The sequence below is a fragment of the Trypanosoma cruzi genome, genomic scaffold (genome assembly GCF_000209065.1).
Source record: "Trypanosoma cruzi strain CL Brener 1047053517041 genomic scaffold, whole genome shotgun sequence".
Classification (NCBI taxonomy): Eukaryota; Euglenozoa; class Kinetoplastea; order Trypanosomatida; family Trypanosomatidae; genus Trypanosoma; species Trypanosoma cruzi.
In genome coordinates, this window is record NW_001849356.1 from 51527 (window position 1) to 68981 (window position 17455).

Genomic DNA, 17455 nt, shown 5'->3' on the forward strand with positions numbered 1-17455 from the left:
CAGAGAGAGGCAGATGGCACACACGCAAATTACTCATATCATCCCACACACACACAGCCGCGGAATGGGTGCACCCAACCACTCAATCAAAAAGGAAAACAAAACAAAAAGCCGAAGCGTGGGACGACCAGCGCACACACACTCTCATTACTCCCGTAAAGCAAAACACACACACAGAGGGAGAGAGAGAGAGGTCGCCCACTCAATGCAATAAAAACAAAACAGAAACAGTTACGGTGCTCCGCCCATGCAGCCAGGCAGGACGGCAGCGGTGCGTGTCGTGCAAAAGAGAGCACCAACGGGCCTGCATGGGTGTGCATGCATATATACAATGGGCACATTATTGTGTGTGCTTCGTGGGGTGAGGTGAGGGCGAGAGTCCATGCAAGGGGACACACACACAGAGAGAGAAGGACGAGTGTGTGTGCGGGCGGTGCACGGCTCTCTCTCCCTCACTCTCACGCGACCACCACCGCAGCAGCCGCACACGCAACAACAAGAAGAAGAAGCAAAAGAGGGGAGGCGGTGTGGGAGACCGCGGTGCTGCTGTCATTGTCGGCAATCTTTTTCTTATCTCCACTTTGGCTTTTTTTTGTCTGTGCAGTATCGGAAGGTTGAGCATTCTCCGCAGTAGTCTTTTCAGTGGATGTTTCCTTCTGAAGTGGGGAAGAGCCTTCATTTGAAGATGTGGTTGCTGCTTGTTCTTGACCGCCAGTCGATATACTTTCCGCAGTGTCTGAAGTGGATACAGGATCCTCGTTATTTCGTCCTTGTTTTGTGCGTGAATCCGTGGATGCACTCGTCTTCTCGCCGCCATTCTTCTCTTTTTCTGGATTCGTTTTTTGATGATCGGTTTTGGGTTTCGGCAGAGGGGCGTTTGATAATTCCAGCGAGGCTTTTCCTTTTTCTTGTAATTCTTTATTTGGATCTTCTGGTGACATAACTGTTTGAAGAGTGTCTGGATCCCCGTCGTTTTTCATTGCTTCTTCCGAAGAGTGCTGTTCTTTTCCGCTCAATGTAGAAGTGTCGCCAACACCCTGGCCCCTTGTTGTATCAGAGCCCCGTGACTGCTTTTCAGCGGCGGGCGTATCCGGTGCCTTTCCGTCGAGCAACTGGGCGTGTTGACTCTCCTTTGTTTCATCACTTTGCAAAAGTTCTTGTTGGGCTTCACGTTGCGAGGTGGATGAAAGACTGACACTGGTCTCCGTGGTAGCACTACGGTCAGGTGAAGAACCACCACCGGAAGCAGGGCCACCAGCAGGAGGAGAGTAACCAGCGCCAGGCACAAAACCAGCATGACTGCTGCCAGCACCTTCTTGTCCACCAGAATTTACACCGCCTCGACCATCGCTTCCACCACCTCCTACTCCTGCAGTGATGTCGGGACCAGCAACTCCATCAACTAAATTTAAATTTTTACCATTATTTTCCTTGGAAGGGACACCTTCAGAATCTCCGGCCTATATGACAAGAATAGGCAAAACTGAACGCAAAGAGAGCGTCGGCGCGTTTTTATCACATCCACTCGCCAAATACGATGCTTTCTTTCCAAACCCTCCCGGCACCATGCAGCCACCCTGTGCGTTGTTCTCCCCGTCCCTCGCATAAACACCGCCGGCACCGCACCACAGCACGCAGAGGGCACACACCAGCAGCACACGGCCAGTCATCATCATCGCCATCACACCTGTCACTTGCGTGCGGCCTTCAGCTCAAACTAACAACACGTCAACGCAGAGTGAAAGCAAAGGAAAAGGACCAGCAGCAGCAGCAGCACGCATTTCATGAGAAATATTGAACCAATGAAAGTGCAAAACGCACAAAGCCCTGCATAATTTAACAACAATAAAACACACAAAACAAGCAGCAATAAAGCAAAACAGTAAAAATTACAAAAAAGGCACCCAAATGGCTCCCGTGCGCATGCACCCATCCTCAACAGTGCGTCCACGCAAACAGTCGTGTGCATGTCGTGCATATGAGTGTGTCTGGGACGCGTTCAACGTGGCGGATGTGGGAAGCAAAGCGGAGCGCACAGCAGGGCAGCGGAAGCAAACAAAACAAAAACTATCATCATAATCACTCTTACTTCATACATCGGACCACAGTAGACGTACACATGTCCCCGTGGCTGAGTGCTGGCACGCACAGCCCACGCTCCCTTTCAGCCCAGAGTGGTGTACGCCAGCGCGGATACAGCGAGCAGCAGCGGGGCACACACCCACGCAGAGCTGCTGAGGCTGCCGTCGATTTCGCGAAGACGTGACGGTGCGCGGGTGGTCGTTGTGGTTGGCGACTCTGTTGTGGTCGTACTGGTCTTCAATGCAATAGTCTTCGTTTCTTGTCCGTTTTCGGAATGAATTGTCACACTTTGCGCCCTTGACTTAACGGTTTGTAAAGTTGGTCGCTGTAGAGGAATGCCAGGAACTTGTGATCCTGAATGACCAGACGCAACTGATGCAACTTGGCTGTTGGACACCTTACTGAACACCGTACTTTGTGTGTTTTCCCTACCGTTCGTAATAACTGGTTCCTCTTCTTTTTTGCTTTGGACCTGTAACCCTGATGCCGTTGTACTAGTGGTGCTCGTTGTAGTAATTGGCGCATCTGCCACTCCTTCTGATCCATTCGGGGATTTACTTCCAACGGTTTCCTTCGCCTGTGTCGGAGCTTGTAACCCTGCCACGGTCACCGTACCTTGTCTTTCTGGCTCAGGAAGCTTCTCCTTTGATCCATTTGCGGCACCGACTGTATTACCCACCACCCCCTGCGCATCGGTCGTACTCATTCCCACTGAAGTACCGATCGCCTGACTTAATACTACTGGAATAATGGTTTCCAAACCTGTTAAATCTGACTTATCGGTTGAAACTGCTGCGTTCGACCTAGAGAGCTTTAAACCAGGATCCTTATCACCATCTTGTTCCTCTTCCAAAGCGGCTGGCGGACCTTGTATGTTTTGCGCATCCTTCCCAACTTGATCCTTTGGCGCATCTTTCCCCAGTTCTCGGTCCGCTTCTGTTCCCTTCTGCTTAACTTCCGCCCCAACTGGTCCCTTTTCTGGACCAGAGTCCGGACTGAGTTCAGGAAGATCAACTTCACTCGCCATCACGCACACGGACAGGCAGCAGCACAGGGCAAGCACCAACAGGGCGCACAGCAGACGGCACGTCATCATCGTGAGTGTGGTCGTTCAGTGGTGTGGAGCTGATCTGCACAGTGAGGGACATGGAGAGCAACAGGGGAGACGAGAGGTGCGGCAGACACACACAGAGGGCACACCACATGAGGAGAGGGCAGCAGCCAGGCATGCACCGTACGCCGCACACCACGCACGACACACACTCCAATCCACGGCAGCAGGCACACACACACACAGCCCTGCCGCAACAACAACACAGATGGAAGAGGAGGAGCAAACAGGAGCGGCACACAAGGCTCCACCGCATGCACACACGGCGAGAGCGGTCCGTCGTGTCGGCACCCCTCACGGAGGGTACGCACACACACAAGAGAAGGTGCAGCGCACACAGCAACGCAAAAGCAAAGTAACAACAATAAAAAGGAGATCCACGCACACCACGCGAATTGTTGGTCCACGGGAAGCGCATCCAATATTCATCACGATAACAATTCAGTTGCCCTTTGCCCTCGATGATATTGAGCGTAAACAACTTATTCCATGCAGCCCCGGTCACCACCGCAGCTGCTGACGCACGCGTGACAAGAAGATGCAAAGGATGGGAGATAGTGTGGGAGACCGCGGTGCTGCTGTCGCTGTCGGCGGTGGTCGCTGTTCATTTTTCACTAGTGATGACGACTGTTATTGTAATTCTTCCGGTTTTTTGACTGCAAGTGATGTGGGAAGACAACTGCTTTCCTGATAGTCCGTTGAAGCCTTCTCTGCCCCGTCGATTTCTGTGCTCGCTGGTGATGTGGTTGGGGTCGACGAGACGCTGACAGGGCTGCCAGCAACATCTGACTGAACTTGTTCCGCCGTGTGCTCGTCCCCAGTCCCACTGCACCCGCTGTTGGGGGCTGTGCAGCAGTCATGCCAGAAGCACCAGCAGTGGGCTGGGGTGTCAGCCACATCATTGAATGGATTTGTCTGGGCCTCGAGGGGGTGTTGATGGGCCGCAGGGCTCACTGAAGTCAGTTGCTGGAGTGTCTGAAGACGCGAGGCAATTGTTGTATGCACAAAACGGAAAGAATGAAAACCAAGGAAGAGGTTCAGTTATAGAACCTTCACTAGATGATGTCTATGAGGAAGAGGATGAGGGGGAAGAAACAGAGACACGCGAAACACCACCACAAGCAGGCGGAGGAATAAAAGCACCGTCTGTTTCTGCTGGTCCTGGTGTCATTCCTACTTCGGGGTCTTCTTCTCCTTCTGGCGTTGATTCTTCATTCCGCATTGGTGGCAAAACAGGGCCTACAGTCAGTACTTCATCCAATACAGTTGGGAAAACTTCGAAAGAAGATATGGCACTACAAGAAAAGGAGAGTCAACACGCCCAGCTAGGCGACGGAGAGGCAGCAGGAACACACAACAACGGATCGCAACAAAACAGTTCTGCTCCACCACCAACGGGGGGCCAAAATGACAACGACGCCGCCACGTTGAGTGCCGATGGTTTACGCACTTTGGGAGTACAAATAGCGGTAAAAGGGGATTTAGAAGCTTCCCGATCAGAAGAACCATCAGATGTTCCAAGTACAAACTTACCAGAAGGTGGAAGGGCTCCGCCGGAATCATCACAAGCAGCAGCAGCAGCACCGGAACACACGCCTCAGCACAAAGTAATGACGTCAGTAAAAGAGGAGACGGAGAGAATGAACATGAATGCATCCGCAAATTTACCTGGGGCGCCTAAAAGAAGTAACGAGGGTCCTGCATCCACAGCCACCACAATGCAGAGTACATCAACTGGCGGTCAAGAAGGAGCAGCTACGCCGTCTTCAAATGGAATTCCTAAAATTCAGGAGGAAAAACTCACTGGAAACAATACCACTGAGAATGCTCAGCCTTCGGATACTGCAGAGACTGAAATACGCCAAAGTGTAAATACATCTAAGGTTGGCGACAGGGACGGCAGCACCGCGGTCCCCCACACCACCTCCCCTCTTTTGCTTCTTCTTGTTGTTGCGTGTGCGGCTGCTGCTGCGGTGGTGGCCGCGTGAGAGTGAGGGAGAGAGAGCCGTGCACCGCCCGCACACACACTCTTCCTTCTCTCTCTCTCTCTGTGTGTGTGTCCCCTTGCATGGACTCTCGCCCTCACCTCACCCCACGAAGCACACACATAATGTGCCCATTGTATATATGCATGCACACCCATGCAGGCCCGTTGGTGCTCTCTTTTGCACGACACGCACCGCTGCCGTCCTGCCTGGCTGCATGGGCGGAGCACCGTAACTGTTTCTGTTTTGTTTTTATTGCATTGAGTGGGCGACCTCTCTCTCTCTCCCTCTGTGTGTGTGTTTTGCTTTACGGGAGTAATGAGAGTGTGTGCGCTGGTCGTCCCACGCTTCGGCTTTTTGTTTTGTTTTTCTTTTTGATTTTGTGGTTGAGTGCACCCATTCCGCGGCTGCGTGTGTGTGTGATGATATGAGTAATTTGCGTGTGTGCCATCTGCCTCTCTCTGCCGTTGCTTTCTTCAGACTCTCTTGTGCCGCACAGCCGCTTTTCTGCAAGTGTAGGCGCTGCCAAACACACAAGCACATGCACACACATGCCGTGTTTAAAACGCTGAGAACGCACGCACGCACAAGATTTTCTCTCTGCGGTTGCTCTTGCGAGGATGGAGGTCGTGAGTCTGCGATTTGCCTCGTTGACGTGATGCGGTTGTTATTTTGGCGGCGTGCAGCAATTGAATGGCGTGGCGTTGAGGATGCCTGGGACGAGTGTCTATTGACTCTCTTCGAACAGCTGTACCTGCCGACGTGTCTCTCCCGTCGTGGTTTTGTCGACGAGGGATTCTCCGGCTGTGTGGAATGATGTGCAGGAGCTTTAGGGGAGACAGCAGCCAAATGACTGGCGGCAGCGCATGAGTGCTGTGATGTGCGGCTGTGCCCTTTTGCCTCCCGCTGGTTGCTTTGTGTGTGGGCGTTGCTTAGTGTGCCGACGCGTGACGAATAACGACGCTCCCGCTGTGGCTCCTGCTGCTGTTGGCGACCGTCGCTGTGTGTTCCCGGTGCACTGTTCTTCCATCTCCTGTTCCGTGTGTCTGTGTGCGTGAGTTGTTGTTGTTGGGAGTGACTGCGGTGCGGATTATGATGCCACTCACTGTGGATGGGTGAGGGTGCTCACTGTTTCATCCTCTTTTCTTGGCATGTTTTCTCTCTATTTCTTTCTTATTTACACACGAAGAAGGAAAACAAGCGCTAATCGCTACTGTGAACTTTGAAGGCGCTGAAAGGACCAACAGCACACACACCGCCCACACACACATATTTGTATGCTCTCACGTGTTGCTGCAGTGAAGGCACCCCGCACACACAACCGTCGCCGCGTGACCGGATCGAGCGGCATGAGGAGGGAAGGAAGAGAGAGTGAGCCGCAGAGGCCCAACATGTTCCGGCATCTCTTCTATTCTGCGGTGCTGCTCCTCTTCCTCGTGATGATGTGCTGCGGCACAGGGAGTGCATCCAGTAAGGAGAAGTCGCCAGTACAGATACCTCCACCAAAGACATATTTTGATTGGAGAGATGTGAAAGGTGGAGAAACAGTGAGTTTGCTCCGTGTTCCCAGTCTTTTGAAGGTGAGGAGTGATTTGTTTGCCGTTGCCGAGGCGCAGTGCAAGGACGGTACTAATAAAGATTTTACTGGGATTGCCTCGGATTTTTTGGAGTTGACTGGCGAAAACCGAAAAGAGGAGTTGGGTAAAAATAAACTGAAGACACAAGTACTGGAGGAATGCACTTTTGAGGGTGGCAATTGCCCCTCCCAAAACGCTGCTGAGGAAGGTGGTTCCCGAAGCCAGACGACAGTACATGTGAGCCGGCCAACAACAGTTGTGAAGGGAAGTGATATTTACATGCTTGCTGGGAACTACAGCAATAAAGGTGCCTCTGATGGTCAGACAGGTGGCTGGGGACTCATGCTGGTGAAAGGGAACGTCAGTACTGTTGACAGTAAAAAAAGAATTTATTGGAGTGACACTTACGGTCTCCCGTGGAGTTATAAAGTCAAACAAAATGAACCTTTGATGCGGCTGATTGGCAGCGGAGGATCGGGTGTTCAGATGGAGGACGGTACGCTTGTGTTCCCGCTGGAAGGCACCAAAAAGAAGGAGGCCGATGCCGAAGAGGATGGAAAGACAACGACTGTTTCGCTAATCATTCACTCCGTGAAGGATATTGCGAGTTGGAAGCTGTCGGAAGGGATGTCTGCCGATGGCTGCAGTGATCCCTCCGTCGTGAAGTGGGAGAAGGACAAACTCATGATGATGACTGCGTGTGATGATGGCCGCCGCAGGGTGTACGAGTCCGGTGACAAGGGGAAGTCGTGGACGGAGGCACTCGGGACACTCTCGCGCGTGTGGGGCAACAAAAAGGGTGTAAAGGTTGAACTCGTTGGGAGCGGGTTCACCACAGCGAAGATTGGCGATGACAGGGACGTGATGCTCATCACTCTGCCGGTGTATTCCAAGAAAGCTAAGAAAGACAACGATGAAAAGGGCGTACTCCATCTTTGGCTGACGGACAACACGCACATTGTTGATATTGGGCCGGTATCCGGGAAGGATGATGACGAAATTACCGCCAGCTCCCTGTTGTACAAAAGTGTGGAAGGTAATAAGGATGAGCTGATTGCACTGTACGAGAAGAAGAAGGGCGTTGAGGAAACATCATCCGGTATGGTCTCTGTGCTTCTGACTGAGCAGCTGCAGCGAGTTAAGAAGGTGCTGGCGACATGGAAGAAAGCGGACGAACGTGTCTCCCAGCTGTGCACCTCTGAGAGTGTTGGGAGGGATACCTTACCTGGCACTGCCTGCACTACTGACGGTAGGATCACGGATGGACTGGTTGGCTTTTTGTTCCGGCAACTTCTCTGATAAGACATGGAGGGACGAGTACCTCGGGGTGAACGCCACATTAGATAATGAAGGGGTGGAGCAGGTAGAAACTGGCGTGAAGTTCAAAGGGCGTGGCGCAGGAGCGGAGTGGCCTGTTGGCAGTCAAGGGGAGAATCAGCTGTACCACTTTGCGAACTACAACTTCACTCTTGTGGCGACGGTGTCCATCGACGGTGAGCCGACGGAGGGTAATATTCCGTTGTTGGGTGTGCTTCTGGACGGAGAAAAAAAAACCACACTCATGGAGTTGTCGTACGACAGAGAAAAGAAGTGGATATTGCTGTGCGGTGGCGAAACCCATAAGAAACACAGCAGCACTTGGGATCCGGAGACAAAGAAGAAACACCACGTGGTAATTTTGTTAAGGAATGGCAACCAGAGCTCCGCGTACGTTGATGGTAAGCGTGTGGGTGAGGATGTGCCATGTGCACTGGGAAATACTGATTCGAAAGAGATATCGCACTTCTACATTGGAGGGGATGGAAAGAGTGCAGTGAGCACAGGGAACGGAGAAGACGTATCCGTGACCGTGACGAACGTCCTGCTGTACAACCGTCCGTTGACTTCCGAAGAGATTACTGCGCTTAACACAAACCAATTATCTATTCCAAAGCTGGAGGATCTAAAAACAGAGGCGAGGGATGCTCCTCCACCAGCTGGAACTGAACCACATACGCTGGGAGCCGTCTCCTCAACTATTCATGGCGGGCATCAGGACACCGAAGAGAAATTGTTGAAGATAAGTAATGATGCGGGTGGTGGTGGTGCATCCAATTCTGCAAAGACCACTATGACGACTCACTCAGTGGGGAGTCAATCTGCAGAGCAGTTGGCGTCGGGAGGATCTCACGATGTAAATAAAAATGTGAATGTCGATTCCTCGTCTAATGGTAACCCGGCGGTGGGGACAGTGGGTGGAGACACGAAGCAGGGAAATGGATCACCGCAAATTCCTGTGGGTATCTCCGACACAGCAGATGCAAATACTCCCACCACTGAGGGCGAGGGGCAATATGGACCCACAGTGAATCCTGAGGCGGGCGTGAGCTCTGGTGAGAATGGGGAGCCAACGGAAAAAAAAATGGGCAGGAGGAAGAGATCCATCCACAGGACGGGGAATTAAATGCCTCGGCACTCAGCAGCAGTCTCGGAAATGTGTCGCAGGGGAATAACAGCGACGCTGGCACTGTGCGTGGGAGCGGACTGCTGCCATCGCTGCTCCTTCTGCTGGGACTGTGGGGTTTGCGGCTCTGTGAGGAGTGACTGGCTGCCGCGTGGGACACTTGCGACCTCCGCTGCCCCGACACACACACACACCTGGCAATGAATTTCTCTTCAAAAATAACTTTTATTTATTTTTCTCCCTGTTTGCTTTTTTGTGTGTTTTTAATTTTTTGTTTATTTGTTGTTTTTTTATGTGTCTTTTTCCAATTTTTTTTTTTTTTACTTCTTTTTATTTCTAAATTAATTTAATTTTTTTTCTTTATCTTTTACTTCCCAATTCCCAATTCTTCTTTGCTTTTTTGCTTTTGGGGGCAATCACTGTGGGCGTTTTTTCTTTTTACTCTTCCCTCTTTAATTGTTTGTTGCTGCACTCTTCCTGTGAGGGGTGCCGTGTGTTTCCGCCCAACTGCTCCACTCGCACACCCACCGACGCGCTCATGACGACGGCCCTGTGCGCCTCGCCTGCTGCACACATGAGGAGGGGCCGCGACGAACGGCGCGCTGAGGGAGCCGTGACGTGTGGGCGTGCGACGAGGGCCTGTGGGGCGGCGCACACATTTCTTTCCCTCTTGTTTTGTTTTCTTGCGGCCAGGGCGGGCAGACACCCGCAGCGCCACACACACAGCCACGCCCTGCCGCCGTGTTTTTCTTTTCTTTTCTTTTCTTTTCATTTCACGCGCTGGCAGTCCCGTCAGCATTTCTCTCCCTCCTGATGATTTTTTTCTTTTGCTGCGCTCACTCCCGATGAAGTGACGCGACTCCCGTCATGTCTGCGTGCTTCTCTCAGTCCCCTCCACACACACGAGTGACTGTGCTCTGCGGGCCGCACTCGCACGCCGATGAGAGGGCTGAGGGGAGCAGCAACACGCAGATGACCCCATGAAATATAAACGATGTGCGGACACATGGAGGGTCGGACGGTTGAAACACACGCAACCATCTTTTTAATTTTCTTTCCGGGCAAAATAAATACGGACAGTTTGGTGTGGCCACACGGCAGCCAGGCGATTTCTAAATTTGTGTGGAACAGTAATGGACGACTTCTTTTTTATTTATAATTATTTTGTGTGATGGGGTTTACATAAGACGAAGGGGATGTTCTTTTTTTGCTTTAAATAAATCTTTTGTGGATTGCCGCTGCTTGGGCTGCAGTGCAGTCATGAGTTTGAGCGGTCCTCTTCTTGTTGTTTCCGCCATGCGTCTCTGATGTACATTTTTGTGCGTCCCTCCACATACTCTGCTCCCTCTTTTCTACTTCTTTGCTTTGTGTTTCAGCAGGCACACACACACACACAAGATGCACATTGCAGTGGATATGAATGCTCCTTTTGTAGTGCATGCTGGCAGTTGCGTGTGGCGGCTGTTGTCTTCTTCCGTGGCCATGAGGAGAAGGGAGGAGAGGGAGCGCGCACCCCGAGTCTCTTTTCCTGCGGGTGTGGTGCACCGCGTGTGGCTGCGTTGAGTTGGGCTCCGTGTCCCATTGAGGGCGGGATGGCAGGAAATTTTGTTGCCGCGTCATGGACGGATGAGGGTTCGCTTGCGCGTGTGGCTGGTGTGGTGGCCGCGGTGTTTTTGCCGTTTCCCTGGGGCTGTGGCGATGAGCTGGGGGAGATGGTGGTGGATGTCTCCTCCTGCATGGTGGGTGGCTGCTGGCGTTGTGTGCCTTCGTTGCGTGGATGGCGTCTCGTGGTGTGTGAACTGTGCGGCTGGGCCTGCTGCCCTCTCCTCATGTTGTCTGCTCTCACTCGCTTTATCCGCTGCACTCCGTCCCTCTCCCTCCTGTTCCATTACTTTTCCTTCTGGCTCACGGATCAGCTCACTGACACCAGCGACTCCACTACGGGTGATGATGACTGCGATGATGACGATGGTGACGGTGCGGCTCCGTGTGGTGTGCGCCGTGTTGGTCCTTGTGCTCTCGTGCTGCTGCTGCTGCTCGTCCGTGTGTGTGACGGCTGCTGGGAGTCCTGGACATGTATCTGGTGATGCGGATGCGGTGGTTGTGCCGGTGGATGTGTCGTTTGCTTCGAGTGACGGCAGCCTGAGCTATCGCGTGCGTGGGTGTTTGTGGGCGTGGAAGTGTTCTGCTGCCAGTGCCGAGGCTCAGTGTGAGAATTATACTTTCAGTGGCTTTGATGTGCGCATGCATGGCAGGAATGGTGAGCTGGGTGCTGTGCTCCATGTGGCCAGTGCGGTGCACACATGTAGCAACTGTGCTGCCAGCTGTGCAACGAAGGAGGAAGAGGCCACCGTTGCCTTCACGATGAATGTGACGACACATAAATACGCCGGCCCTTATGAATTGTGGTGGCGTCAATATTCTCCCGATGGAGCCATCCATTCGCCTACACGGAGCAGCGATGCTGACCGGACGGGCATCTGTCAGTTGCCGTCACCCCGTGAAGGGAAGGATGACACAAAATCTGGTGGGACAACTGCGCCGCAAGTAAATTCTGAGCCGTCATGTCAGAACGAGGATTGGCGGCAGCCTGCGGCGGCTGACGCACCCAACACCGTCGATCCGAGTCCCGCACCATCACGGCGACCAACACGTCCGAGACGAGGCCTGAGTTTGCCTTTGTTCGGAACACAAAAGTGGCTCCGACACCACCCGAAAAAAGGTCCACGCCTGTCACCGAGCCGAAGGAGGATCCCATTGATGATGCGATGAGTGGTTCAATAAATGTTGAGTTGCCGCGCGGAGTCGATCCTTTTGTGCCGCAGACGACGCTGGTGCAACCGAAGGATGGGATTGTTCCAGTTATGTCGAGGGATTCATTTGTTTCACCCTCTCTCGTCAGTGCTGGTGGAGTAATTGCCGCTTTCGCCGAGGGTCACATGGATGCCGAATATCAAGGTGGTCAATTAAGTAAGCCCTCTTCTTCTGATGTTGTTGCGGGGTGCATTGGCTCTGCGTGGGATTGGTCCGCTCTCGTTGGTGAGGCCAATAAAAGGATGCATGGAGGGCACACACTATGCCTGGTGCAGCGGAGGGAAAGGAGAGTTTGGGTGTTGTGCTCCGCCGCACAACAACTACGAAGGGCCACGGAGTGTTTCCTCTTGCGGGAGGCTCTGATGTGTCCTACGAAGGTGTTTGTTGGAGAGAGGGCGGCTTGGAGCTGAAACTGGTTGTGGGTGATGTCACGAATCCCACGGGTGGCAAGCGGAGTGGACGGATCGAATGGGGCGACCCCAAACCACTCCCGAAACTGATCTCTTCTCCTTCTCACGAAGGTGAATGGACGGAGTTCATTGCTTCTGGTGGCGCAGGTGTTGTGATGGAGGATGGCACGTTTGTGTTTCCTCTGATGGCGAAGGATGAGGCAGAAGACGTTTGCTCCATGATCATTTACTCGACGTACAACGGCAGTGCCTGGGCGCTCTCTGAGGACATTTCCCCTGCGTAATGTCTTAACCCCCGCGTCAGCGAGTGGGAGGGATCACTTCTCATGATTGTTGACTGCGAGAGTGGCCAGAGGGTGTACGAGTCGCGTGACATGAGACAGCGTGGACGGAGGCACTCGGGACACTCTCAGCCGTGTGGGTCAACGCACGATCAGGAGTCCCTCAGAAGGAAGCCTGCGTGTGGATGTCCTCATCACCGCGACCATTGAGGGAAGGAAGGTCATGCTGTGCACTCAGAGAGGGCATGCCTCGGTGAAGGAAAGGGCCACTGCGCTCTACCTTTGGGTCACGGACAGCAACCGCACGTTTTCTGTTGGACCGGTTGCCGTGGACAATGCTGCGGGTTGGATGCTCGCCAGCACCCTGCTGCACTCGGATGGCAGTTTGCATCTTTTACGATGGAGGGGCAACGGTGAATGCCGTGTCATCTCACTTTCCCGCCCGACGGAGGAACTGAGTGCAGTCAATTCCGTCCTCAGTACTTGGGTGCAAAAGGACACTTTCTTCTCCAACTTGTCTACACCCACGGCGTGTCTGGTGGCAGTTGTTTTTCGATGCGGCCAGTGATGACACGTGGAACGACGAGCACCGTTGCCTGCATGCAACGGTGGAGGAACGCAGTGAAGGACAGCGATGGGTTACAAGTGACGGGACTTGACTCCAGGGCAATATGGCCTGTGAACACTCGGGGTGATGAAGTACTTCATGTATTCTTGAGCCACGAGTCCACACTTGTGGCGTCGGTGACCATCGAAGTGACTCCGAGTGGGAACACTCCTTCACTGACTGCGGTGCTGGCGCACACTGCGTCCAATCATAACATGGGACTGTCGTGCAGCCACAATAAGAAGTGGGAGACGGCGTTCAAAGGCAAGACAACAACACGGAGCAGCAATCGGAAGCCGAGGAAAGAATACCAAGTGGGACTCATGCTGCAAGTCAACAAGACCTCTGTGCATATTGATGGTCGGTTGCTGGGGAAGGAAGAGGTGCTGTTAGCAGGCGAGAGGCCACCTGAGGTACTGATGGTTTTGCTTTGGCGCGTGCGGTGGGCACGAATCTCTCGTTTGACGGTGAAGAACGTCTTTCTGTACAACCGCCCACTGAACTCCACTGCGATGCGTGCACTCAAGGACAGCGTCCCCGTTCCGACGAGAGAAGCGGCTCCGACACCATCCGAGAAGATTCGAGTAGTTGACACCCTCAGAGAACACGTTGCTGGGGATATTACAGAAGAGAAATGAATGGGCACAACGCAATGCCCCTGGAAACGAGTCCCCACTAAAAACAGTCGCCTTTCAGGGTCTGGAGCGGCTTGAGTCCCGAAGACCGCCTCGCCTCTCTCAACGAAGTGAAATTGACACTGCGTGATTTAGGCGGCAACAACACCGTGCGTGCGTGAGTGCGTGTCTTGTGTGTTGCTGCTTCTAATGGGATTGTGTTTGGGTTGTGGCAGCTTTCTGAGCCACAGTGTGTGGATCCGCGGCTCCTCACCTAGAATACATGCCGCATTGCCCGCGCCTTTTTAATTATCTTTTATTTCTTCAATGTTTTTTCTTTTTAATTTCTTTTCACTGTAGTTCAGCTGGAGTAATAAGTACTGTTGTTTTTCCTTTACGTAATGTTCGGTTGCTGCACACTGTAATGAGCGAAGTGTTTCTCCATCTTTTTGTTTGTTTTTTTGACCACACGCGGTGCCGGCCCCGCGGCTGTGGAGTCCCACGGACTGCACGAAAGGAGGATTGGAAGAACATGTCGGATGCCGCATGAAATGTTGGGGATTTTGTGTGGACTGGTGGAACAGTGCAATCTTTTTTTTGCTCCAATTTTTATTTTTATTTTTTGTGCGGGCAATATTTATATACACAGACACCCGATTGCCTTGTGCTGCTTGGCACATGAAGTGTTTGCCAAATTATTTTTTTTTCCGGGGATCTTGCGAGACTCTCATCCTTTTTTGTGTGTTTCATTTTTTGTTTTTTGTTTTTTTGTGATTCCCTGCAGCGTGTTTTGACTGTTACTTTGTTTCTTCTTGTTTCGTTGGGTGTGTCCCTCTGCTGGCTGTGCTGTTGACATGCCCTCATTTCTTTTTTCCTGCTAGAGACACTGATGGTCCGCGACGACGATTGTTTTTGTGGTCCCCTCTGCGATGGCACGAGGGCGACTGGGCGCCGGTCTGCTGAGTGCACTCGGAGGGGAGCGGACGGTGCGCGCGGTGCTCCGTTTGTGAGTGTGGGACGCCACCCGCCGCCCCGGCTGTGGCCCAGCCGTCGAACTCCTCTTGTGGCTGTGTTCTGGCATGCCCTTCACTTTTGTATTTTGTTGCTGCGGGTGCGGGTTGCAAGGCACAGGCACAAATGCATTGTTAGGGCGCTGCGGCGGCACCGCTCCCCTCAGCGATGCCGGTGCTGTGTGCGGCTTCTGCCTCCCTCCGCGGCTATGGAAGATGGGGGCCACGGAGGGACCGCACGGCGGTTCTCCCTCCCACTCCCTGTGTGTGTGTGTGTGTGCGGTGGATGAGGTCTCCATCTATTCCTCACTAGGACGGAGGAAAGGAAAGGATCACACAACAATAGAAGGGAGGAATGAAGGTAACGTGGAGTGGGAAGTGATGAATGGAACATGTGTACACAGGCTGGAAAGGGAGTAAACGTGGTCGAGAGGGATGGTAAGGAAATACAAACAAATAATGCATAGGAGGAGGACAGGGAGGAGGAAAGAGGGATACATGTACATACCGCATATATAATATATGCAATGCATATATTTATGTGTGCGTTTATATAAATGTGTGTCCTGACTCTCCCGTCTTCATTATTTGTTCCACGCGGCATTAGAGAAGTGTTGGAGAGGGTTTGAAGGAGTCTCTTCTTCCTCTTCCCTTTTTATTCTTCTCGGGGTGTGAGGATGAGGCGGCGACGTGCCCATCATGGCTTTGTTGGCGTATTGCGTCCCGTTCTATCTGCTCTTTTCGTATTGGCGCTTCTTACTTTTCCGTTCATTGTGTGGACATGAAAAACTGATCCTGAGCCTGCTCTGCCGTCGCAGCCGACGGTGAGCAAAGTGATCGCCCCTGCTGCCGCTCAAGGCAACATTCATGAGGACTCGTTAACAGTAGTGGTGGTGTCATATCCAATGACGAGGCGAAGAAATTGTTTGTTGCATGTTTTGAAGGCCACTCTGTATGATTGGCCGAAGGATGAGAGTCTTGTCCATGAGGTGCTGCTCGTGTGGAATGGCGTGAAGGAAACGGTGCCAGACGAATTGCTTGCGTTGAAATCGAGGTGCGGCAACCACCCAATTCCGTGGCAAATCACTGGCTTGTCGCCTCTCTCCTCCGCACCGAAGCTGTGCTCAACATCGACGATGATATGAATGTGTCGTATGATGCGGCACGGTGCATGTTTTCAATTTGGTTGCGATCCCCCTCTTCGCTTGTGACGAGGGACGTGCGGGCCATTTTTGACTGCGGCAAAACAATGGAGCGGTGTCAATGCAACCTTTCCTTTGATTACTTGGCACGAGAGCGGCTTCGAGGGATAGGCCTATCGTACAACGTGGCCCTGCCACGTGTTCTTCTCTCCTCACGTGTATAATATGTTGTCTTTGAGGAGTCTTTTACCGGGCTGTTGATGTGCCCACGTACCCCCAGCCTGACGAGTTCCACGTCGAATTTACAGGATTCCATTCGTCTTATAGTGGAGGAGTTGCTCTGCGGTGGCATTGCCTTCAACTACGCGTCGGCAAACGCCTCCGTTTTTTTCTTGTGGTCGCATTGAACGTATTCCATGCGTCAACGTCGGATAAAGGCCACCCCAATTATAGTAGAGGCTGTTGTGAATTCATTTCCGGAGTCTAGTGCTGCTGGGGTCCTCACGTTGGAGTCTGGTGTGGAGTTGAGGCGGCGCGAGTGCGCGACACAGCCTTCAATGCTCTTCTCACCGAACGGGGGCCGCACCCCCTGCCGTCGTGCGCACCAAATTTCGCAGGCAACGTGCACCGTTGGCGGACGAAGTAAAAAAGGAAAAAATGAGGTGTTTCCTTGTCATACCTATTTGTTCAATTTTGGTCCCTGCTTTTTTTTCCCGACTGCTGTTGCTTCGCGTGGCAGCCACCAATAAAGAGAGTACTTAAACTAATTCCCCCCTGACCCTGTCTCTGTGTGGCTCAATGGAGGAGCCTTTTTGGCTGCGGATGGGAGGGATGCAAGTTATGGTTTTGCTGCGGATGTGTGTGTGTGTGTGTGTGTGCTCTGGATACCCAAACCCAATTGCCCCGCAAATGCGGCAACAGAAGGATGTGATTGCGTGGAGGCGCCAATGCCACTTGAATCAAATCGTGCCTGTGACACACACGCAAACAGGAAAGCGAAAGGAAGGAATACTCGTCTGGACTGCTGGTCGGTTCCTCAAATTTCCTAAAGAAATAAAATACGACGGAAAGGGAGAATGAGTCAATGGAGAGGCAGTGGGTTCGCCAAATCCTCGCTGTTTGCTCCGAGGATTTATATATTTATACATTATGGTGGCCCCACTCCCGCGACATGTTGAACGCTTCATTCGGATAGGATGCATATATAAATATATAAATATATTTCTTATTTACGAAGGGGCAGACTTCGGGGTCCTCCAGCCACAAGACACCGTCGCAAGGGTGGGGACGTAAAAAAGAAGGCTACTGGGATGGTAAAAATAAAAAGAATGAAAACATTCGCCTTGACGTTATCGGTTCCTTTGGTTGCATCAATCACC

The 17455-nt window shown here is 52.4% G+C and overlaps 2 protein-coding genes and 3 pseudogenes across 2 annotated transcripts, besides 9 other annotated features; 3 read left to right on the top strand and 2 right to left on the bottom strand.

Annotated features, from left to right (window-relative positions):
* Positions 1–5648: part of a sequence feature (areas not merged during assembly with more than two copies in the genome that could not be assigned to a particular haplotype) that runs on past the window's edge.
* Tc00.1047053511063.110 lies at positions 459–1682 on the bottom strand (annotated as a pseudogene).
* On the bottom strand, positions 2165–3178 carry Tc00.1047053511063.120 (mucin TcMUCII, putative; the record flags this gene model as incomplete). The annotated part of the gene is made up of 1 exon (XM_812290.1): positions 2165–3178. One exon carries the CDS (start codon positions 3176–3178, stop codon positions 2165–2167), a length of 1014 nt encoding a protein of 337 aa, XP_817383.1.
* On the top strand, positions 4099–5181 carry Tc00.1047053511063.130 (mucin-associated surface protein (MASP), putative; the record flags this gene model as incomplete). Its single annotated transcript, XM_812291.1, has 1 exon — positions 4099–5181. One exon carries the CDS (start codon positions 4099–4101, stop codon positions 5179–5181), a length of 1083 nt encoding a protein of 360 aa, XP_817384.1.
* Positions 5649–6509: a sequence feature (heterozygous, non-Esmeraldo-like haplotype).
* Tc00.1047053511063.140 lies at positions 6456–9332 on the top strand (annotated as a pseudogene).
* Positions 6510–17455: a sequence feature (areas not merged during assembly with more than two copies in the genome that could not be assigned to a particular haplotype).
* Positions 9422–9567: a sequence feature (T-rich).
* Positions 9944–9973: a microsatellite.
* Positions 10344–10364: a sequence feature (AT_rich).
* On the top strand, positions 11762–13948 carry Tc00.1047053511063.180 (annotated as a pseudogene).
* Positions 16933–16954: a microsatellite.
* Positions 17277–17308: a sequence feature (AT_rich).
* Positions 17294–17438: a mobile genetic element.